This window comes from Bison bison, unplaced genomic scaffold (genome assembly GCF_000754665.1).
Source record: "Bison bison bison isolate TAMUID 2011002044 unplaced genomic scaffold, Bison_UMD1.0 scf7180017848936, whole genome shotgun sequence".
Classification (NCBI taxonomy): domain Eukaryota; kingdom Metazoa; phylum Chordata; class Mammalia; order Artiodactyla; family Bovidae; genus Bison; species Bison bison.
This window is the reverse complement of record NW_011479509.1, coordinates 105551-130360: the sequence shown is the minus strand read 5'-3', so window position 1 is coordinate 130360 and position 24810 is coordinate 105551. Positions and strand designations below refer to the sequence as shown.

The 24810-nt window shown below is 53.2% G+C and overlaps 1 protein-coding gene across 1 annotated transcript; it reads right to left on the bottom strand.

Moving 5' to 3' along the window:
• Nucleotides 1-24347: 24347 nt before the first annotated feature.
• Nucleotides 24348-24805, bottom strand: HS3ST6 (heparan sulfate (glucosamine) 3-O-sulfotransferase 6; the record flags this gene model as incomplete). The annotated part of the gene is made up of 1 exon (XM_010846221.1): nucleotides 24348-24805. A coding segment is annotated over one exon (327 nt), but the record flags the coding sequence as incomplete, so codon positions are not given.
• Between the last annotated feature and the right edge of the window lie 5 nt (nucleotides 24806-24810).

The window sequence follows — 24810 nt, the reverse complement described above, 5'->3', positions numbered from 1 at the left end:
CCTGCACTCAGCACGTGGGATCTTCCTGGACCAGGGATCAAACCCGTGTCTTCTGCATTGGCAGGTGGATTCTTAACCATTGAACCACTGGAGAAGTCCAGCAGACGCTTTTTAATCACTCTGATTTTCCAAGTGTTTGCTGGAAAGAAATCCTGCAGAGTCTTCTGAAATACACAAATTCGGATTTTTTGTGACAGGTAGATGGAGCTGAATTCTGGAGGAATTCAACCCAGCCATCGAGGGGTCTTTTTCTTCATTATCAGTGGATCCCTGCGTGGGAATCTGCACCCTCACTGATGGTCCAGGTGGGTTGACGGTCTCGGTTTTCCTGGCTGCAGGGGAGGGGCGTGTTGCATGGAGTTCCTTCAGAGAGTCTGCATCTATTCCTGCTCTTGTTGCTGACGACTTTGAGCGGAGCAACGGGATGCTTGGGAGTGATTATAAACATTTGAAGGACAGAAAATCTTCGGCTGTCTTATCCTATCACTCCTCATAAACATTACTGTCTCCTTGAGATAACAAAATCATTCCAGGGTACCTTGGGAACATCTGGCTTGTGTTTCCTTTCAAGGCTGTGCACCTAAATGTGCCATTTTGAGTAGTAGATTCTTTTATCAGATTTTAGGGTGAGCTACCTTCCGGTCCCTTGGATGCTGGCTTTCAGAGAAAGGCTGGTGAGGCTCAATGTGGTCCATTCTGCTCGAGGGCTGCAGTCGACAAGGCCAGGGGGCTGTGAGGCATTTCTTCTTTCTTCCTTTTGTCCTAGTCTTTTAAAAAGTTCTTTTGTGGGAGTTTTTTCCGATAGTAGGAAAACCGATACCCTTGTGGACAGGTTGTCTCATAAATTCATCCACGTGTCACACGCTGTTTGGAGCCTTCCCACTGCCTGGCACTGTTCTGATCTCTGAGGGTCTCTAGATGGGGGTAAGCCAGTGGAGGGGGGCTGTCCATTGAGTGGGTGTGGTGGACTGAACTGCCCCCAGTTAGGGAGCAGCATTGGCAAGAGTGACAGGTATGATTGGCACTGTTCCCCATTGGCTGGCATTTATTTTCCCAGATCATCCAACTAAAAGAAAGAGGAATCAGCCTTTCAAAATTATTCAACTTTCAAATTCCAGACTTACTTCTCAGCTGAAATCCACGATGATAAAAAACATGTTTTCCCGGAAGTACAGGCGGTCCGTTCTCATTACTGGCAGATTCCATATTTGCAAATTCGCCTGCACGCTAAGTTGCTTCAGTTGTGTCCAACTCTTTGTGACTCTGTGGACTGTAGCCCGCCAGGCTCCTCTGCCCATAGGATTCCCCAGGCAATACTGGAGTGGGTTGCCATGCCCTCCTCCAGGGGATCTTCCCAACCCAGGGATCAAACCCACATCTCTTCTGTCTCCTGCATTAACAGCAGGTTCTTTTCCACCTGTGCCACCTGGGAAGCCATGATTGGAGGATAAACCTAAGGAAATCCGGGCGTGAGCCCTGGTCCCTCCTTGAGTTTCCGAGGGCCCACGTGTGACAGTGTGCCATTCATGTGCTCCTTGGATCCAGGAAAGTAGCATTCCAGCACTTTTATGCAAAGGCTTGAAATCAAAAGCTTGTAGAAAAAACAAAAACACTCTTTTAGTCTTTCCTGGTTGGCTCAGTCTGTAAAGAATCCACCTGCAGTGCAGAAGACACAGGAAGATGCAAATTCAATCCCTGGGTCAGAAAGATCCCCTGGAGGAGGAGATGGCAACCCACTCCAGGATTCTTGCCTGGGAAATCCCATGGACAGAGGAGCCCAGTGGACTGCAGTCCAAGGGGTCGCGAGAGTCAGATACGACTTAGTGACTAAACCACCAGCCAGAATATTGTTTCAGGTTTCAGTTTTCTGTCTTCTGAAGTCATGCATCTCAAACCTCCAGGTTTAGAGACATCACCACCTGGGGCTCTTGTTAACCGGAAGACCCGCATCCCAGGGGAGCCAGGTGGGGCCGAGGTCCTGTTTCTAACCAGCTTCTGAGTAAGGCTGAGGCTGATAGCGGTAAACTCCCTGTGTGCAAACCTGTTTGGACTGCTGTTTTCCTCACTTGCACCCAAAAGATATCAACTGCCATCCGGAGACCTCAGGTTTCTTCTTTCCCACCCTCCATGCTGTTTTTTATCCCATGGCTTCCCTCAGGTCTCCCTTCTTTGGGGAGCTTAGATATTGCCTCCTCCAGGGAGCCTTCCCTGATTCCTGCTTCCTGCCCTCAGGGATTCTCAGAAGCAAACCCCAGGGCAGCCATTCACAACCTGGGAGCTTGGAAATCATCTGCTCTCCAGGCCACACCCCAGACCAACCAACCCGGAATGTCTACAGTTGCAACCATATCTGTGTCTTAAGAACTAAGCTCCAGGTATGTGTTACCTCCAACATTTATCAAGTTTTAACAGCATCTGATTGGCTCACCAAACTGGGGGAAAGTCCCAGGTGAAAGCTCACCTCGGTGAAGATGATTCAGCCTTAGAAAGGAATAAAGCTCTGATACATGCTTCAACACGGATGAGCTGTGAAGACAAGTCTTCAAGACTTGGTCTCCTGCAGGAAATTCCCTGGCAGTCAGTGATTAGGATTCGGGCGGTGGCCTGCCTGGGGTTCAATCCCTGGTCAGGCAACTGAGATCCTGCAAGTCATGGGCTGCGGCCAAAAATTTAAAAAATGGTGCTAGAAATAGGTTTGTTTCTTATGTTACTAGCATCCAGAGTTTCATGGGAAGAGGTGCAGAATCAGAAGAGATCCTTAGCTCACAGCACGCGCATTCTGCAAAGGCAAATGTTAGTCACCTATTTCAGGAATGGTGCGCTGTGTGGGAGCCTCTGTGGATCCTTATTCATGCGCATGCTTTTCATAATAGACGCTAACTAACATGAGTGAAAATATTGACCAGAACTCTTGTGAAATAATTCTGTCACATGTCCTGATTTATCAGCATCCCAGGTGTACTTTGCCTGTGTTTGTCAACAAGAGAATTGAGTCAGCAGTCACAAGCTTGGTTACCATTTAGAAAATTGACATGGCCTCAACCTAACTTCTCCCATTTGAATTTAGCATCTTCAAGGGGCCAGAGATTCCCAACAGGTGATACGCATGTGAGCTACTCACAAAGTTTTATAAGAATATAAATGTCTTCTCAGGCTTCCTAGATGGCACTCATGGTAAAGACCCCATTTGCCTATGCAGAAGACTTAAGAGACATGGGTTCAATCCCTGGGTTGGGAAGATCCCCTGGAGGAAGGCGTGGCAACCCACTCCAGTATTCTTGCCTGGAGAATCCCATGGACAGAGGAGTCTGGGGGGCTACAGTCCATAAGGTTGCAAAGAGTCAGACACAACTGAGTGACTGAGCACTCACTCATGCAGACATCCCCTCCAGACTTACTGAATCTCTCCGCTTGATGTTGCTTGTTTAAAAAAAAAAAAATTATGTCTAAGGATGACTATATGTTCTGTCTTGAGATGTTTTTTCATTTATAAAATTTATGTCCATTCACTTTTATAAATAAGAAGTAATATTCAATGTCTTCTTTGAAAACAGGCTTAGTCATTAGGCTTAGAGACATTTTGTCTTAAAAAATTTTTTTGGAATGGTTTTATGATCTTGCTTTGCATGCCCCAGAGCCAATCAGATTTCCTCGGCAGTTGCATTTATTCTTATTATGAACTCTCATCAGACCTTTCAGATTTGAAAATTATCATTAATAAATTAACCAGAGTCACCCAGTCTCGGTGTCCACAGATAGTTTTTGTTTTACTCTGATGCTTGCATGGATGTCTTCCTGTAAGCTATGGACCAGAGCTTGTGCCTTCAATAAGGAAGAATCTTCCGGAAAAAGGACTGTAGCAGCTTGTTTGAAATTATCGATGCTTCACAGAATGACCTCTTGAGAATAGTTTGGAGCTGAGGCCACTAAAGCAGCTTTCAGATGATACTGACTGAGGCAGGATTTCCAGACTCTCTTACTGGAGAATCATAAAGGCTTCGTGAAACCCCAGGCCCAGCAGAACAAGAATCAATCACACAGGAAAACAACTTAAAAATAAAATTAAATACATTAAAAAATAAAAAAAAGAAAGAAAACAACTTAGAGGGAAGTGTTATTACAATTACTTGTTTGGAATATGGTTGGTGTAGTTCTAATATTCCATTTTCTGGGTATATAAGGCAGACTTTTCTTGCACACAATCTCAATCACTCAGTCCTGTCCCACTCTGTGATCCCCATGGACTGTAGCCCACCAGGCTCCTATGGCCATGGGATTCTCCAGGCAAGAATACCAGAGTGAATAGCCATTTCCTCCTCAAGGAGACCTTCCCAGCCCAGGGATCAAACCTGCAGTTCCAGCATCTCCTGCATTGACAGGTGGATTCTTTACCACCAAGTCCCTTTCTCTTCTTAAACAATTTGAAATCCACAGAATTTCAGCAAACTCTGCTTTCATAAGCCAAAATGAAACTTTTAAAAATGACATATGATTTTCACTGAATTCAGAAACTCTTTACTTTTCATGAGATATTTCATTGCACAGGTTCAATAAAAATCTTTTACCAGGATATAATTGGATACATTTTTGTACACCCAAGGCTGGGTTGGAGGGTCATGGTAGAGATGATGATCACTGAATCAGATAAGACCAACCACTTTAAGGAAGAAAAGTTGGTTTTACCCATAAATTCATCCCAGGAAAACAGCCCCTGTATGAGGCCTAGTGGGTAAGGAAGGGCATTCAGGACAGCCCTTAATGTAGAGAGGAATTTGCCCAAATGTATAGAGTCTGTGGATGAATTGCAATGGAGAGAGCTTCTTGGACTTGGTTTTCATATCTCAGGAAATAGAAGCTTTTGAAAGTCCAACCCCAGAGTCCTTACAGAGACTTCCGGCAAAGCAAACTGTGAGCTAACTCATTGGAAAAGATACTGATGCTGGGAAAGATTGAGGGCAGGAGAACTGGATGACAGAGGATGAGATGGTTGGATGGCATCACTGACTCAATGGACATGAGTTTGAGCAAACTCGGGGACATAGTGAAGGACAGGGAGGCCTGGCATGCTGCAGTCCACGGGGTCACAAAGAGTCAGACATGACTGAGCGACTGAACAACAACTGGGTCTGAGAAGGAATGTCACAGTGTGAGCAGCCTCTGGCATGCACGACCCTCGATGTGGCCTGTGAGCTCCTGCCAGCACCAAGGTTTGGGGTGGGCCTCCTTCTGGACGCCGTTAGTAGGCTCTGCCTGGAGCCCACCTGGTCACCCATCTCCTGTTTGTCCCACGTGTTGGTTTGATCAGCAAGCCCGCTCTGCCTTGGATCCTGTCATCCCCTGGGGGCCAGGGACACAGTTGCATCCCAGACACTACCACCTCCACCAGCAAACACACCAAATTAAAAAAGAACGTCCCAGCCCCTCAGCTGAAAGCCCCGGAAGCGGGTCTGAGATCTGCTCTCATGAGACGCAAGCTTCTTCATCCCTGAGTAGCAGCTTTGCATCTGCAGGGAGAACCACACACGCCCTCACCATCCTCCTGCCCACAGGTCCCCCCGCAGGATCGCCCCACTCCCGACCCTCCCAGGGCAGCACCCAGCCAGACGCTTAACTGACACAGGATGTGACAAGCGCCGCTGCCCATTGCCCCCTCACCGCATCAAGTGCCCAGCAAGCGGGGCTATCTCCTGGGGAATATCCCAGGGGTTCCAGAGGCTTCGGGCTTCGTCTCTACCGAGACTCTCCGGTGACTCGCCTCTGCAGAGGTTTCCTGAGCACAGACTTGGGGTCAGACCCTGGGAGGGGCCCTGGGATGGAAGATGGACGCATGACCCCTGCCCTCAGGTCACTGCCGTGGGGCCCTGTCCCATGAGAACTTGGCGGACAGAACCCAGCCACTGGAATGGAGAACCCCAGGAGCTGGGTGCAGTCCATCCGGCTGCAGAGTGGCCCACCTTGGAAGGCTCTGGTGTGAGGGGCCCATCTCTGAAGGTGGCTGGCAGCCCACAGACCTTCACCCACCGGGAATGAGAGGCAGGAAGAGCCATTCCTGCCCAGGAGGTCGGTGAGGGCCATCCCTTCAACAGGCTCTGCGCAGGGAGTTCTTTCTTTATATGCTTTTTTAAAGCCTGACATCCAAGAACAAAGCCAACGTTGGCAGCAATAAGTACCCTCTTGGGACTTCCCTGGTGGCCCAGTGGTTAAGAAATCTGCCTGCCAGTTCATAGGACACGGGTTCAATCCCTAGACCGGGAAGAATCCATACGCCACAGGGCAACTAAGCTGGTCCCCCACAACTGCTGAGCCGGTGCTCTAGGCACGGGCTCCACAAGAGGAGACGCCCTCTCCGACTGAAGAGTAGCCCCTCCTCTCGGCAACTAGAGAAAAGCTCGCACAGCAACAAAGACCCAGCACAGCCTAAAACAAATGAATAAATAAAATGAAAAGAAGCACCTTCTTGGTTCTCTGCATACATGACCCAAGGGATGGCAGAGGCATACGCTATGTGAGCACGCCTGGAGAGGCACGGAAACTGACGTTATACGGTGGTCCCCAAAAGTGTCAACGATAGGCTGGCAGGCCGGTGCAGAGGGTGATTGGCGTCCATCAACAGGGCTGTGTTGGGGCTGTGCTATCGACACCTGACGTGTTTGTTGTAATTGGTTTCCCAGCCAGCCCCGCTGCCTTCCTTAATTGCACACATTCCTTGACAAAAATGACATGCTGGTGGCAGCGACATGGGCTTGAAAACGCAGGCGCCTTTTGATCTAGCCCTAAAGTCACGCTTGTGACCAGAACCTAAGACGGGGGCAGAGCCTGCAGGTCATTTCTCTCCTGGGAGCAGGGGATAGAGTGGCCTGTTCGAACCGCCTGTGTAATTGTGTCACCTTGATATGCCCACTTGGTGACAGTTTTCCTGGGTCTGCAGGTCTAAACGCATAATGGACTTTAGACAGACTTCGTCTGCAGACCTTTGGAAGCTTGAGTTTAATTCTGCAGAGGACAGGGAAAGGATGTTCAGAGAATGTCTGGAATTCGAACCGAACGCTCAGTGCATCGCTACCATGAGTGGGTAAAAGTGTGAGAAACAAAATAAGTGTATGATTCCAAGGTACCTCCCTCAATTTATATTCATTGCCGAGGGAGAAATAGTCACTTTATGGGGCAGAGACCACCTTAACTAGGGGACAAAGGTTCACAGTGCCCGGAACAAGACCCAAGGAGCCCATGAGGGGATACCCTAAAGATCACCTCCCCTGAGAAATTCTTAACCTAAATCCAGAACTTCTATCCAACCGTGAGAGTGCATTGGACAAAACCAACTTGAGGGACTTGTTACAAAACCTAAGAACACTGTTCTTTAAAAGGATCAAGGTCACACAACTTCCCTGGTAGTCCAGTGATTAAAAACCCACCTTCCAATGCAGCAGATGTAAGAAATGCAGGTTTGATCCCTAGGTCGGGAAGATCCCCTAGAAGAGGGCGTGGCAACCCACTCCAGTAGTCTTGCCTGGAGAATCCCTTAGACAGAGGAGAGCATGGTGGGCTACAGTCCATGGGGTCTCAGAGTCCGACTTGACTGAGTGACTCTCAGTTTCACTTTCACTTTTCCAGCGCAAGACACTGGGAACTAAGATCCCGCATGCCTTGGGGCAACTAAGCCTAAGTGCCTCAACTACTGAGCCTGCGTACCTCAACTAAAGAGAAGCCCTTGCCCCGCAAGGAAGATTCCACATGCCGCAACTAAGACTCAACACAGCCAAAAATAAAATAAGTAAATTAAAAAAAAAAAGATCAAGGTCACAAAGGGAAAGGAGAGACTGCAAAACTGTCACCGACCAGAGAAGGAGACATGACAATTAAAAGCAACGTGGAGCCCTGGGACAGAGAAAGGACATTAGGAGCAAAGCTGATGACATCTGAACACAGTCCATAGCCACTGACATGTGCGATGTCCATAATGGTTTCTTGGTCATTGTACTCAGTCAAACAAGATGTCAACATCAGGAGGAAAAAGCTGGGTGGCAGATGACATGGGAACCCCCTGAGTAATCTCTGCAAGTCTTCTGTAAGTCTGAAATTAGTTCATAATAAAAAGTTTTTCAAATGTAAAAAAAAAAAAAGCTCAACTCTCCCCCACCTAAGCTGCCACACCCCCGGGGCCACCCCTGGGGAAAGTCTGCTACCTCCAGCTGTCTCTTGTTTTCCTGCATTTCATTCTTATAACTGTTAAATCAATAGCTACATCTTCATAGTAAATAATTGTGTCTGTGGTATTTTAATGGTCTCCTACATTTGAGTTGTCAGGAGCATTTTTGTCAGCAGAGCAAAACCATTGATTTTTCTGTCTGAGCATCCAAGGTGCACATGGATGAGCTGCCTGTAGCCTGGGATCAGAGCTGGGGAGACAAACCCCAGAGCCCGGAACTCTCCGCCCAGCACAGGCACCTACAAACAACAGATAAAATATTTTATCTCCACTGAACCAGGTTCCAGTGCAGTTAACTTCCAGGGCAGGAAGGGTTAAGCATCTTCAGTCTGGGAGAGCTTGGGGAATCCCACGTATGGTGGTGTGCTCTGCCATTTTTCTGGGGTCTGAACCCTAGAAGCAAGTGAGCAGCATCACAGAGAGAACACGGAGTCAAACTGGCAGGTGACTGAGTGCCTGGGAGCTCTTGGCTAGCAAATGGAGGCATTGTCATGTGTGTGTGTTCAGCCGCTAAGTCCTGACCAACTCTTGTGACCCCATGGACTGTAGCCCGCCAGGCTCCTCTGTCATGGGCTTTTCTAGGCAAGAATCCTGGAGTGGGTTGCCATTTTCTCCACCAAGGGATCTTCCCTACCCTGGGATCGAACCCAGGTCTCCTGCGTCTCCTGAATTGGCAGGCAGGTTCTTTACCACTGGGCCATCGGGGAAGCCCACATGTTCTCCTGACTGACCATGAATTGCAGCTTCCAACTGCAATAGCTCCATGATTGCACAGCTGTATTGTTCTTGACCGCTTTTAAAGTAGGACCTGTGTGTGCACGCTTTGTAGGCAGAAATAAATGGTGCATGTCCCTGGGGAGAGGCAAAGACCTGAACGGGCAGTGTTTGTGAAACATGCTGCCCTCCAGAGCGCAGCTCGACTCAGGCAGCCACCGAGGGCAGCCAGGAAGGACCGGGAGGTAGGCTGGGCCAACCACAAATATTTGCACAGGTGAATACAATTTAGGAAAGGAAGTCAGTGGAAGCATTCAGATGAGAGGGGAAGAGACATATGGTCCCACTGAGCTCCACACCCTGGGGTTTTGCAGAGAAGCTGCTGCAGCCTCAGTTTATGCACTGGTCCAGCTAGTGACTCTGGTTGGCATCACTTACCATGAGGCAGCACCTCCTCCCTTCTGACCTCCGAGGAGCCTTTCTGGGCTTCCTAGGAGGCTCAGTGGTAAAGAACCTGCCTGCCAATGCAGGAGATGCAGGAGACATGAGTTTGATCCCTGGGGTGAGAAGATCCCCTGGAGGAGGAAATGGCAATCCACTCCAGATTCTTGCTCAGAGAATTCCATGGACAGAGGAGCCTGGTGGGCTACAGTCCACGGGGCCAAAAAGAGCTGGACACTGAGTACTATCTACATGGAGCCTTTCTGCTCATGTGTAGTTGGGAAGGTCTCCTTGACTTCAAGGAGGACTATGTGGTCTCTACCTGTTATCTGGTTTTTCCAGTAGTCATGTGTGGATGTGAGAGTTGGACCATAAAAAAAGCTGAGTGCTGAAGAATTGTTGCTTTTGAACTGTGGTATTGGAGAAGACTCTTGAGAGTCCCTTGGATGGCAAGGACATCAAACCAGTCCATCCTAAAGGAGATCAGTCCTGAATATTCACTGGAAGGACTGATGCTGAGGCTGAAGCTCCAATACTTTGGCCAACTGATGCGAAGAACTGACTCATTGGATAAGACCCTGATGCTGGGAAAGATTGAAGGCAGGAAGAGGGGACAACAGAGGATGAGGTGGTTGGATGGCATCACTGAATCAACAGACGTGAGTTTGAGCAAACTCCGGGAGATGGTGAAGGACAGGGAAGCCTGGCATGCTGCAGTCCATGGGGTAGCAAAGAGTCGGACATGACTGAGCGACTGAACAACAGCAATCTTTTACCTGGGCAGGGCTCAGCTCCTCTCTTGTTCCTGTTCTTTTGGAGTATCTGTCCACAGCAGAGGAATCTCCTACCTCAGCTGGAGAGACCCATCAGGGTGGGGTGTAGGGGACCCTGTGAGGGTCCTTGACCCAGGAAGTGTTGCCTTGGGCCAGCCCTATGCCTCTTGCTCCTTCCAGACTCCTGATCCTGCCCAGCCTTTGTGTCTGACCTGCTCCAGGCTCCCTCTGGGGACAAGCTGAACAACACAAATCTAATTTCAGTGATTCTGCATACCAGTTCACTGCAGGATACAAAGACAGATGGTAAAAGTCATCCTAATGTTTAAATTTTAATTTTTTTCTTTACTTAGAATGACATTAAACAGCAAATAAAATCACCATGACACTTTTGAGTACATGCGTATGAGCCTGAGAGAAAGAGATTGTGGAAAAGAAGGGAAAGCTTTCTAAATATTTTAGTACCTTTAATGGCACTTTATTCCTACTTTTGAAAAAAACAAAAAAGGATCCCACATTTTCATTTTGCACCAGGCTCCAGAAATTACCTAACCAGCCCTGGTTTTACTCCACACACGAACAAAAGCCCTTTGGGGTCTTCAATTTTTTTTGAAGATTTTTTTTTATGTAGACCATTTTTAGTCTTTATTAAATTTGTTACAATATCGCTTCTGTTTTATGTTTTGATTTTTTGGCTGCAAGGCATGTAGGATCTTAGCTCCCCGACCAGGGATTCAATAATTCTTAAGAGTGCAAAAGGAGTCTTGAAAAAAAATGAATAGATTTTTTTTAATGGAAAAAAAAGGAGTTGAAACCAGAAAGTTTGAGAACTGCTGTCCTAAGAGTCTCAGCTCAGGACCTTAGCACATGCCGTTCCCTCGGCCAGAAAACCCCACGTCTGCTTTCTGCCCATTACTCCTCTCATTTCTTAGGTCTCAACCCGAAAAATCACCTCTCAGGGGAACATCACTGAGTCCTTATATTAATATTTGCTTCCTCTTGCTGGCAGGAAGATCCCCTGGAGGAGGGCACGGCAACCCACTCCAGAGAATGGGAGAATTCTCTGGACAGAGGAGCCTGGTGGGCTACAGTCCATGGGGTCTCAAAGAGTTGGACACGACTGAAGTGACTGAGCATGCAGCATGCAGCTGCTATAACAAATGCATATTTCTCTTATGGTTTTGGAGGACAGAAGTCTAAAATCGAAGTGTCCACAGGGCTGGTTCTTGCTGAGGACTCTAGAGGAGAATCCATTCCCTCCACTTTCTGGCTTCGTGAGTCCCTGTGTCCCTTGACTCTAGGCCCCTTCCTTGCAGCAGTCAGACCTTAGCTTCCGCCCTCACCCCTCCTCTCACTCTGACCCTCCTGGCTCCTTCTCTTAAGACCCCATTGACAACACTTGGCCACAGGTCACTCCCTGCTCCTTAACTGAATCCCATCTGCGGAGCCTTCACCCTGGAGGGGACATCCTCACAGGATGCAGGGACAGCTGAGAGGACCACACACCCCCGCCTCCAGGCCCTGCTTCCTGGCACTTTGGACTGTGGATGCCGGGGTGACTGTTTATCGTCTGTCTGCCTAACAGACAGATCCCGTCCTCTGCCAGGCCGGGGCTACTTCTGCTCAAAAGGCACCTCCAGAGCCTGGCACGTGGCCTGGTATGTGGTTCACCCCTAGCACATGCTTAAGGAATGATCAAAATCAAGGTTCTCTGTGAAAACAACAGCCAACAAGGCCTCCTCGGGTATATCCAAGCTGCAGCTGAAGCAGCTAGGCCGGGGTGGGTGGGAGTAGGGGGTGTCTAGAGTCTCCCATCCTGTCTGGTGGCCCGGGACACCGCCCAGAATGACTGTCTTCCCTTTGCCCCCTGGTCCTGCCTCGTCCTTCTGCCCTCCATACTGATGACCAAGCAGAGCCATGCTGTGCTGTGCGCGAGCCACGGTCCACCTGCCCCAAGATGACTGAAACCCCCTCCGCACTGAGATGCAGAGACGCAGAGCAGAGGGCGGGCAGGGGGTCCCGGGCACTGGCACCAGCGGGAGGGCCTGCCTTGGCCCTGGCAGACCCTGTTGATATGGCCACTGTCCAGTCAGTCGCCTCTCTCCAGGAGCTCTCCCTGGCAGGGTTAGAGTAAAAAGTCCTTCCCTGGCAGCTCAGATGGTAAAGAATTTGTCAGCAATACAGGAGACCCGAGTTCGATCCCTGGGTTGGGAAGATCCCTGGAGAGGGAAAGGACTACCCACCCCGGTATTCTTACCTGGAGAATCCCATGGACAGAGGAGCCTGGCAGGCTATAGTCCATGGGGTCTCGAAGAGTCAGACAGTTTCTTTTTCCTTTCCCTGGCCCTAGGAGAGAGGAGCAGGGTCCAGAGGCCCTGAGGGCCAAGACACATGTGAAACAAGGGCTCAGGAGCACTGGAGGCAAGGCAGCTACAAAGTCCTGGCAAAATCAGCGCACAGCGGGGAAGACAGGCGTGCGTTCACTCCCCGAGACTCGGTGCCACTCCCCCCATCTGCACCCATGACAGAGCACGAGGTCAGTCTGTGCCCTGCACTTCCTCCAGGGCAAGGAGGTGCCCTGCCCATCAGACCAGACATGTGACCCTGCGCCCCTGTCCTCGGCTTCTCCACCTGCCGTTCGGACTGAGGGGGCTTCAGGGAACCAGACCCTCTAAGAGGAAGCCGGACAGATCTGTGCTTGTCTTCTTGATTCAAAGCCACATGAATGTGGAGCTGAGAGGCAGGGACTCCCTGCCCACCCCTCCAAAAGAAGGAAAGAGAGAGAACAAGAGACACTGTGCAGACAGGAAGTAGAGTCGACTCGAGGGGCTTCGGGTGTGATTTAAAAGCCCACACCTGGTCCCCGGCAAGACACAACTTTGCCTCTCTCTAGCTCTCAGAGCGGGATTCGGCTTTGATTTTTTTTTTTTTCTGGAATGGGGGGAGGGGTGCTGGAGTCACCCTCCTTCTCCTGGCATCCCTCGGCCCCACGAGGCAGGGGACACACCCACAAATCATGTCAGGATGTGAATGCAGGAGGGGCCACAGGCAAATTCTGTGGAGGGCCTGTCAGCCATGTCACCATGATGGGCATGAAAAATCCAGTAACCAGCAGTTAAGGTCACACCATCGTCATCAGGACATCGGTGCCAGTAATCACATGGTCACCAAGGTGTCTCCCCTAAGCTTCAGGCTGGAAGCAGGCAGACCCGCCTGCTGTGGTGACTGGAGTTCAGGCTTTCCCTGGAGGAGAGAGAAGAGGCCAGTGGGGTAGCCACAGGGAAGATGGCATCAAGGCATGGACGGTCACCGGGACAGAGACCCGGGCTGCTGCAGCCCCACGAGGGCCTCCCTTTCCTTAGGGCTTTCCGCGTGAGCAGCTCTTGGGAGGAAGTCCAACCCAGGGGGCTGCTCTGAGGGTCTCTGTCCATGGAGCCCACGGAGAGGGGCCTTCTGGCAGTGGCTGTGTTGCTGACCAGCAGCTGCCCCCCTGAACCCTTCTTCCCCAGGGCTCCCTGCCCCTGGGCCTTTTTCTTCCCTCTTTATGGGAGGGAAACACAGGTCGGGGGTCCACGGGGCACACACGGAGTCGGGGCCAGGCCCACACGGAGCCAGGATGAGACATGGCTCTTCCCTCGAGGACTCATCTTTGGTTGGTACAAGGCAAGAGGGCCCCAGAGGCTGCAGGCGAGAGCCCGTGATTGAGACTTGCGACCGGGCCTAGACAGGATGGCCAAGCCCGCGTCTTTGTGTCAGCAAGGGAGCTCCGGGGAGGGGTGAGGCAGAACCCCAGCCCAGCGTTAGAAAGAGCTGACAGGGACCTCCCTGGGGGTCCAGGTTAAGACTCCGAGCTCCCACTGCAGGGGGTGCGGGTTCAATCCCTGGTCGGGCAGCTAAGATCCCACATGCTGCATAGCATGGCCAAAATAAGTAAATAAAATAACTTTAAAAATTTTTATTTATTTACTTATTTATTTTTGGCTGCACTGGCTCTTGGTTGCCCAACCCAGACCTTCTTGAGCTGTGGGGGCCGCTCTCCAGCCGCAGTGTGCAGGCTTCTCATTGCAGCGGCTTCTCCAGGTGCAGAGTGCCAGGTTTCAGTCGTGTGGTTCCCGGGCTCCAGAGCACAGTCTCAGTAGTTGTGGTGCACAGGCTTAGCTGCCCCACGGCATGTGGGATCTTCCCAGACCAGGGATCAAACCCATGTCTCCTGCGTTGGCAGGCAGATTCCTAACCACTGCACCACCAGGGAAATCTCAAAGTAAGTAAATTAAAAAAAAATGTTTTTAAATAATAGAGATCTATTCTCTTACCTGCGAGGAGGCGGGAAGCCTGAAACCCAGGTGTCGCGGGGCTGGGCTCCCTCTGGAGGCTGGGGTGGTGGCTGGGGAGTCCTTGCTGTGTCTTCAGCCTCTGGTGTCACCAGGCGTTCTTGGGGTTTCTCAGCCTCCCTGCTGTCTCTGCCCCACTCACAACATGGCCATCCTCTCTGGGTGTCTCTCTGTGTCCTCACCACTTAAAAGGACATGAATCATATGGACCCAGGAGGCTCTCATATCAAGATCCTTAAATAATTGCGTCTGCAACAACCATATTTTTAAATAAGGTCACAGCCACAGGCTCTGGGTGGACATGGACTCGGGGGAATGCTATTCAAGCCACCACAGACTCCCTTGGGCAGGGAAACACCTGGGGACTCCTCGCTTTCCTGTCTGCTGAGGCAGGAGCCTCCCTCTGGGAAAAGTCTCGATTTCCCACTCCGCTCACGTCCAGGGCTGTGGGAGGATTGTGAGGGGGAGTCCCTTGGACGACCGAAGAGTGAGGTCTGCCTGAAGCACGCCAAAGCATGTCTCAGGACTAGAAAGGTCCCCAGGGAAGTTCCCGGCGGCAACACACACCCTTACACAACCCCTCCCAGCCGCTGCCTGGAGAGGACACAGGCCACTCCCATCACTGTCCGCCAGCCCCGGCTTGATGCGGCCACAGGCAGGAGCCCAGGGTGTTGGCATCAGGTTCGGGATTTTCTACCCCTGGCTCTCCTACCACTCCTGGAGCTGTCCTCCAGCCCAGCGGCTCTGCGGTGCAGCTGGGGACTTGGAATAGACCTGCACATCTTCCCCGTGACCCAGGGACCCGTGTCCTAGAGCATCTGTGTTTACAACAGGACAGGGACTAAATGCTTGCTTCTGGCGGGAATTAAAAGTGAGCTTATGATACTTAATAGAAACCAGACGATACCCCACGGGGTCTCACCCAGAGTGGCGCCAGGCTTCCCAGTCCTTTGGGGAGGGGGAGTAGGATAGGTGACCTGAAGCGGGGTTTGCCCACCCGTGGGGGCCCCCGGGCAGAAATGAGTCATGGCCCCGTGGCTTCCAGAGTCTCCCCCACACCTTGTCGTCCAGAAAGTGAGGGCAGAACCCTGTCTGAGCCCTGCTCCTCTCTTCCAGAACTTTCTTTCTCACTGGCCACTCTGTCGTGTTAAGTTTTCTATGCTGACCAACAAATGACCACAAATTTAGCAACTTGGCCCAGTGTGGAGCTTGGCACGCTGGAGCTTAGCCCCCTGGAGCTTAGCTTGGGATCAGCCAGGATGGTGGGCAGGGGCCACCTGAGATCCAGGCACCCCTCCCAAGCTCCATGGCTGCTGATGTTTCATTGCATCTGTAAGATGGAGGCCCCGTTTTCTTGCTGGCTGCCAGCTGGGACCCTCAGCACTGGAGGCAGGCAACTCCTTTGCAGGTGGCCTTCACAGACCCATTGCCATGTACTGTTGGCTCTCTTTCAGGCCAGCAAGGGGACTCTCTCTGATTTCTTCTGTAACTCTCTCCTAGACCCACTGTTATGGACTGTGTGTCCCCACAAAGTTCCTGTTGCAATCCTAACCTCCCCAGGTGATGGTATTAGGAGGTGGAGCCTTTGGGGTAACTAGGTCGTGAGGGTGGGATCGTGCCCTTATGAGAAGAGATGCTAGTGTTGCCTGCTCCCTCTGCCCTCCACAAGTGAGGACACCGAGAAACACGACTGTCTGCAGGCCAGACACCAGATCTGTGGGTACCTTGGCCTTGGACTTCCAGCCTCTGGAATGCTGAGAAATGTGTCCATTGTTTAAGTCACCCGGTCTGGGGTCTTTATCGCGGTAGCCAATGCTAAGCCACTCCCTTTGTACTGTGGTGTTTTATTTGGGGGGTGGGGAGGGCTGCACCAGGTCTTAGTTGCAGCATGCAAGGTCTGTTAACAGTTCCCTGACCAGGGATCAAACCTAGGCCCCCTGCTTTGGGAGTGTGGAGTCTCAACCACTGGACCACCAGCGTGTGCATGCTAAGTCGCTTCAGTCATATCAGACTCTTAATAACCCCATGGACCATAGGCCGCCAGTCTCCTCTGTCCATGAGATTCTCCAGGCGAGGGTACTAGAGTGGGTTGCCATACCCTCCTCCAGGGCATCTTCCCAACCCAGGGGTCAAAGGTGGGTTCTTTACAAGTAGTGCCACCTGGGAATCCCACTGGACCACCAGGGTAGTCCCTTATTTGGTTTTTATTGCAATGAAATTCACATAACATAAAATTAATCATCTTAAAGGGAACAATTCAGCGGCATCCCTGGTGGCTGAGATGGTACAGCGTCTGCCTACAATGCGGGAAACTGGGGTTCAATCCCTGGGTTGGGAAGATCTCCTGGAGAAGGAAATGGCATCCCACTCCAGTATTCTTGCCTGGAAAATCCCATGGACAGAGAAGCCTGGTAGGCTACAGTCCATGGGGTCGCAAAGAGTTGGACACGACTGAGCGACTTCACTTTCACTTTCAATGCATTCACAGTATTGTGCAAACCGTCACCTCTGTCTGGTTCGACAGAGTGTTTATCACCCAGATGAACCACACCTGAATGGGCGAGGCCCAACCAGAACGCTCTTCCTTGTGATGAACTCAAAGATAACTGAGTAGCAAGTAAGTCACAAGGATGACATCCATCAGGTGCATGCTTAGGGGGAGGGGGGTCTTACAGGACGTGCACACCAAGGACTGGAGACCATGGGGGCCATCTCAGAATTCTGACTACCATGCCTGTCCACCAAGGACCAGCCCTGAGGGTCTGCTTCCCCCTCTTCTCCAAACTGGTACCTACTTGAACGCCTCACCCCACAACATGGGCGTCCAGGGCCTGAGCCACAGGCAGACGGTCCTGGGGTGTGTGCTCGGCCAGCTGCCGGTAACTCGTGTTCCTTCTTGGCCTTGGTTTGCTCAGCTATAAAATTACCTGGTAAATAAAATAGGGCCAGTTGAGCATCTGCCCGACTCTGGCAGTGCACTCAGTACTTTCAACACATTCTCAATACTCACAACTGCCAATTCCTGGTGCAGAGCGAGTGCCCAGGAAATGCAAGCGGTCACCTGCGTCCTTTCCTTCTGTCCCGTTCTTTCTAATCTCCCAGCTTTGGGGCTCTTTCTGAACCCCCACAAGGAGTTCTCGGAACTCCCTAGGCATGAAGGGAATCCTGGATTTTCTCCTCCTGCTTCCTGCAGGTCTTGCCCAGGGCTCTGGGCCCCCAGCAAGGCTTGTCCTGGCCTTTGAGCCTCTCCCCACTTCACACCCGACAGGACCAGCGGCGGCGAAGGCAGCAAACATCCCTGCCTAAGAGGGCTCCCGCCACCCACTCTCCACCAGAGTGGAGACCGCTTCCGGAGGCTTCCCCCGCCTCAGAATCTGCGTGGTTGATGGAGGGGTCGGCCTGCTGCAACAGCCATTCCCTCCTTCCCCCTCTCCCACGGGAGGCAGACTTCCCCGCAGCGGTTGCTCCTCTCCATCAGATACCATCAGGCTTTCCATCAGATACCCATCCTCCCCCGGGGCAGACAGAAGTCGGTGATAGGTTCTGACTCACAGGCGGCTGTCGGGTCAGAGGCTCTTCCTTGGGTGCTCAGAGCCGCCGGGCTCCCTTGGAGGGAGAGACTGGAGAACAAGATCTCTGATTGTTCTCCCCGGCCTGACTGCACCCCACTCTCCCTTGCTCGGCGCCCTGGTGTACGAAATCATCCTGGCAACGGTTTTGCATTAACTGTCTTGGTTGACTGGCTGTTTTGGTTCGGCTCTTCCAAGAAAGCACAGGCAATGTGGCTCAGATTAAGCAGGAATTCCTCGGCCTCAAAGCCTGGAGCTTGGCTCTGAGCAGGAGAAGGGACCCCAGCCTCTTGTCTGACGGCCCTGGCTGGCTGGGCAGTGCCTGTGCCGGGGATCAGTTTAGAGGAGTCTCCTCAGTGCTGACCGTCTCAGGGCAGCAGGCTTGGGGTCAGAGACAATGCCCGAGGTCAGTGGTCTGCAGTCCATACACGCCTGGAGGGTTTCCTTGGCTTTCATGGGTCTTCCTGATGGCCATCATGGACAGAGCCCCAGTGAGCCAGGCCTTCAGAGCCAGGCTCTGCCCTTAGCTGTCAGGAGATACAGCCGGGCAGCCCTGGTCCAAAGGGTGGTGCCCTGCCTCCGGACCCCGACACACTGGCCAGCCTCCAGGAGCTGTCCTGGGCTTGCACCAGCGTGTCCACCTTCAAACCCCACCCAGTGTTCTGAGCAAATCTCTCCTCCCCAAGCCAGCTTGCCACCCTTGCCCTGGCAGCTGACCAAAGAGTCTCCGAGGGGAGCAGGGTGCGGTGGGGTGGGACGAGCTATGAGGAGCTGCTGTGCCTGGCCAGTGGACACTGTGTCTCAGACACATGCCCAGCCCAAGGCTCCAGTGGCCCAAGATCCAAAATGTCCCAGAGCACAGTTCACATCAAAGACAAAAGCCCAGCATGAGGGCTGTAGTCCAGGGTCTAGCAAGGGACCAGGGCTGCAAAGGGACAGCTCTGGCACAAAAGGACACAGGCTGATGTTCTGACTGTGTTTTCTTAGATTCCATGCTTGTCTGCATGGCACCATTAATCTCAGGGCCAACCTGCCAGCCACAGCTGTTTATATCTGCCCTGGACCCAGAGCCCACATCGTAAACCCCTCCACTTCCAATCCTCCCACCACGCCAATATCAACCCCCTCCCCCTGCCGAAGTCACCCAAGCCAGGGACCAGACAAAGAGGGTCAGCCCCTCTGCGAGAACACACTCACCCATCCGGGGCTGTCCCCTTATCCTGTGTTTGCCTGGGAAGCCCCAGCCAAGGCTGTGATCTCAGCTTCCCTGGCCTCTTTCCTCCTCCTGGGCCAGCGCTAGTGCTTCTCCAGGTGGCTCGGCATGGCATGGCACGCCCCTTCTCTCTTGGGAAATGTAAGTAATAAAAATATTATTTTATGGACCTCCTCTAGCAGTCCAGTGGTTAAGACTCCATGTTTCCACTGCAGGGGTTCCATCCTTACCAGGGAAGATAGGATCCCACAGGCCGGCACAGCATGGCCACAGATAAATCAATGAATAAAAGTTCTTTTAATGGCATTGGCCTCTCTGTGTCATCACCCAGTCCATTCACCTCCATGAATGAAAATCCCAAGGGCACAATCTGAGACAGTTGGTCCACAGCCTGGACCTCTGGATCTAATTGCAGGTCCTAGATGTCCACAACCAGACGGAAGTCAGAGGAAACGGCAACCTGCAGGCGGTTTCTGGAGCCAAGTCGAGGTTGGGAAGACCCCTCTGACCTTCAGAAGCACCAGAGACCCCAGAGGTGCCGTAGTCCCCGAGACTCTAAGGAGCAGAGCGTGCCCACGGGGGCCAGACATGCCCCCCAGCGTGTTAGACAGTGCATTTCCACCCAGCATCAGCCCCTCACCCCCACATCTTGTACAAGAAGCACCAAGACCCTCTTCCCAGAACCTGGAGCCCCTCCACCTGACAGCCCCCTCTTCAGGGCATGTCTTGCTCAGAACTGCGCCCCACTTCCAGGTGGTGTTGGCCCCACAAGGCCCTCAGTGGCCCCCTGAGCCTGTGGAGACAGTCAAGGGCCACGCACAGCTCAGTGCAACTGAGTAACAAGGTGTGTGGACTCGAAGCCACCTCCCGTGGTGCCAGTCTGCGTGGGTCCGTCCTGGAGCTGGACTCTCTGACGGCAAGGCCTGCACACACTGGCCCCTCGGAGGCCCGGGGAGCCCACGTCCCCCTCCTCCCTCCCCCCACAGGGGCAGCGTGACCCAAAGGCTCCTTCACCTCTAGATGTCAGGACCCTCCTTGCGTCTTAGATGCGGACGGAGCAGGCAGGAGGGATGGGTGAGTGACCGTGGGCACCGTGGTGGGCACACGCCTCCGGCCAGTCCCAGCGTGGGCCAGAGTGGTCAGACTTGCCCCAGGAAGTCCGCTGGGAGTCAGCCCTGCCCATCCTGGGATCCTTGGAGGGGACGTGTCCCATTCACGGCGACAGCAGGTCCAGAGCCCAGCCAGGGCTGTTTGGTCTCTTTCTTCAGGATGACACAGTCACTTCTTTCTCTCTGACGTGAAGGTCTCTGCTTCTGGCCGAGATAGAGTAACAGGGGCTGAATTTCCCCTTCTGCCTGAAACAACTGAAAAACAGGACAAAACCCTGCAAAATCATGCTTTTCAGACATTGGATGGCAGGCAGCACCAGACAGTGTAGCTGAGAGACAGGAGACAGGCAGGTGAGTCCCTCACCCACCACAGCTTGCTGCCCAAGGGGCAGGGAGAGGAACCTAGGCTGGCCAGGCGACTCCTGGGAATGCAGAGCTGGGCTGAGCATTCGGGGACCAAGCAGCTCAAGAAGAGAGACCTGCGGAGGGCCCCATCTCAGCTGAGGGCTGGGGGCGCAGGTAGGGGACACATGGCTGGGGACAGGGCACCTCCCCGACAGCAGAGCCAGGGTTGTGCAGCCACCACCACGCCCATTAAGTGCTCACCCCCAGGCCCCGCCCCAGTCTCTGAGCCCCTAGAAACCATTGATCTGTTTCCTGTCTCTGTGTATGGACTTGCTCTTCTGGAAACTTTCTATGCCTGCAATCATAAGATACGTGACGCTTTGTGACTGTCTTCCTTCACTGAGTTTTTTCCAAGTGTGCTAATGTTGTTGGTTTGTCACTACTTCGTCATTTTATGGCGGAATAGTATTCCATCTTATGGATGGACCATGGTTTGTTTATTCTTTCACTCAGTGGACACGAGTTGATTCTACCCTTTGGCTCTTGAGAAGAGAGCAGCCACGAACACTGGTGTACAAAGTTTTATTTGCACACTTGTTCTCCACTCTTCTGTACCCACGGAGGGCTTGTTCCACAGGCACAGCTTCCTTACCCAGCCCTCCGTCTCCTGACCTCCCGTCTGCCTCCCACACGAGCCACCTGCCGCCCCCACCCCTGTGCTTCTCCTGTTACTTTGGAAGGTGGTCCCTCTCCTCAGGGAGCATAATGTAGACACGCAGGAAAGAGAGAAAGCAACTTCAGAGCCAGAGAGCCCCAGGGAGGAGCACAAGGGACCCCATGGATGGCAGGAGGATGAAAGTCAAGCTGCCAGCACTTAGAACCTCCCTGGTGGTTCAGTGGTTAAGACTCCGTGTGCCCGAGGCAGGGGGCCCGGGTTCGTTCCCTGGTCGGGGAACTAGATCCCACATGCCCCAACTAAGAGTTCACACACCACAACTAAAGAGCCAATGCAGCCAAATAAATAAATATTAAAAAAAAAGTTGCCAGGACTGAGGGGCTCCTCCCCCCATCTAGAATTAGGATGCATGACAGAAAAGGATTTTGGGGTCAATGGGAAGGCTGGATCTGGGTCTCCAGCCTGATACAGGAGCCATTCAGGCCCTCAGGGTCTGCTCGGGGTCTCCAGTGCCTATAAGGCTCAGAGTGGAGAACGCTGTCCTCACCCCACTGGAACCAGTACCAACCATGGCTAGAAGTACTTGGGGAAAAGCACCCCCAAGTTTGAAGCAGCCACCTCCCCAGACGGCTCCAAGCCCCTCCCAGACACCCAGGGCTTTGAAGAGCCCCCAGCCCCACCCCACCCCCATCTCCTTCTCCACTGAGAGGAACAGGAAGAGGGTAATTGAATCAGCATTGTTCACTCCATCTGGAACATTCCAACATGGAAAACCCACTGAACAGCTGGGGAAGCAATTTAGGGGCTTTAATTAAAGGCCGGTGGCTCTCCCGTGGAGCCCCACCCCCATGCACAGCCAGGAGGACCCCTACGGCTGCCCTCAGGGCCTTCTGAGGCCCAGCTGGGCACCGGGCACCGGGCGCTGGCCCTTCAGCCTAGTCTCCACGGGCGGCAGGTTGAGCAGAGCAACCCTGTCCACCTTTCTCCTCACTGCTCCCAGACTGCCTGCTGAGTGGGGCCTGGCCCCCAGACCAGACAAGCTAGGACCCCCACCAGCTCTACATCCAGGAGGCTTCGGGAAGAAGAAGGCGGTCACATGGCAGGCTCGTGAAAGGAACTTTAAGCACCTCTCAGGAGAAATGAGCCAGCTGAGAGTTCAGCTGCGGGGCCTACAGCTGCCTCCCTCTCAGTTGACACCTTCTGCAGGAAACAGCATCCCCAGCAGGGGGAACAGCACATGCAAAGGCTCTGAGGCAGGCAAGGTCCTGGCGAGTGGGAGGAGCCGATGGGGAGAAGCCTGGAGGCTAGCTAGTGAAGGACAGAGACCAGGCAGAGGGACGCGCCTCGGAGGGCCTTAAGAGGTTCAGTCAGGCATCTGGTCTTCATTCTAGAAGCAAGAAGGTGGGGAGAAGATTGGAGGATTTTAAATAATAGCATCTGGGTTACTCTGAAGATGCCCTTCTGGCTGCTGTGTGTGCAGAGTGCTCATTGCAGGAAAACAGAAGAGGTGCCCCTGGAGCCGTCCACTCAGGAGGTGGCGAAAGTCTGCACAAGGGTAGGTCCCAGGAGAAGAAGAAACACGCAAGGTCCAGGCTGGCCGCAGGGCCGACGGCCTCCCCTCCTGCCCCATGCCGGCCCTAACTGGACGACTGGGGAGTGGGGCAGAGCTGCCAAGGCGGGTGCTCACCACCCAGCAGGATTCCAGAGCAGGGTGTCACCCCTCCTCACCATTGTGACAAGCCAGCCCTCCCCCACACCCAGATCAGGAGTCTGAGTCTTGGGGGAGGGGGCTGTGGGCACGTCCACACCCACCCACATCTGCCACCGTGTTTCCACCAGCCCCGGCCCAGCCTGGCCATCTGACACGGACCCAAGGACTGGGCCAGGGTATGCCCAGGCCTGGGCCTAAGGGGCCCTGGAGATCATAGTTAGGACAGCTGGTGGGCACCTGACGGACAGCACTATGCCCAGAGGCAGGTGACAATCATTACTGAGGGGGCCCTGGGTTTCTAGGGGAAGACAGACGGAGTGGGCACCCCAGCCTGCCCCAGTCTGGCCTAGCCTGGTTAAGAGCCGAGCTGGCAGCTGGGCTGCAGCTGGGCATTCTTGCTTGCCCATCCTCAGGGAAGGAAGTTGGATAAACACCCCAAAAGTGGGGCCCAGAGGGCCGGGGGAGTGGGCGTGGCCTGCAGAATCTGGTGGGCGGGGCCTGTGATGGTCAGAGCCTAGCGGGTGATGCAGGGCTGTGCAGGGAGCTGCCTGGAGGCTGTCAGAAGAACCACTCTGCACACAGGAGTCCCCCACACCCGCTGTCTGGAGAGTCCACCAGGTTTCCAGGAACAGGTGTCCACTGGGCATAGGGACACAGAGTGAGCTGGGATCGCGGGTGCATCCTGGAGAGCCGCACAGACTCATCTCAGGTGGGCAAGCTGGTGCCTCCGCTTCCCCACCTGGAACAGGGACGACCCAGCTCGGCCTCCCAGGGCTGAGAAGAGAGCCCGAGGGTGGTCTCCAGAGTCACCAGGGCGGAGCTGTGTGTCACTGAGCGGGCCCCTAACCTCTCTGAGCCTAAGTTGCTCACTTGTGACAAGCAGCCAAGCTCACCGCCCACCTGAAGGGATGGATAAGGATCGAGTTTCTGTCAACTCCTGGTATGAATGGTCCCCGGTCATGATTATCCCCAACCCCAGAGGGTCTGACCTGGTGACTCAGATGGTCAAGAATCTGCTTGCAATGCAGGAAACCCAGGTTCAACCCCTGGGTCGGGAAGATCCCCTGGAGAAGGGAATGGCAACTCACTCAAATATTCTTGCCTGGAGAAGCCTATGGACAGAGGAGCCTGATGGGCTACAGTCTATGGGGTCCCAAAGAGTCAGACACGATTGAGCAACTTTCACTTTCCACTTCTACCTCCAGGAGGTGGCACCTCCAGCCCCACCCTCTAACCCTCTAAGGGCTCCTAGAAGAACACAGATGCCAACTTTATTTTGTAAATATTTTTCTCTGCCCAGCGTGTGCCCAGGGTCTGCTCTGGCCGGGTGATGGGCATAAATTAAGGTCACTGAGCTTTCCCAGACAGGGTGTGGGCCCTGGCCCCATCAGTCCCAGCCGAAGTCCTGGCCGGTCATCTGGTAGAACTTGCGGTTGAAGGGCCGGTAGAAGGCCCGCAGGCGCTGGACCACGGACTCGGGCACGCGTGGGTGGGGCCGGCCCTTGGACTTGCCCAGGCAGCGCGGCCGGCCGCTGCCCTGCGCCTTCTTGAGGCAGGGGAAGCCCTTGGTGGCATTGAAGTAGAAGTGCTTGTCCGTGACGACCCGCTTGAGGCCCAGGAAGTCCTGCACACGGCCCAGCTCTCCGGCGGGGTCGCTGACCAGGCGCTCGCCGCTGACGAAGAGGAAGCGGGACAGCGGGAAGTAGCGCAGCCAGTTGT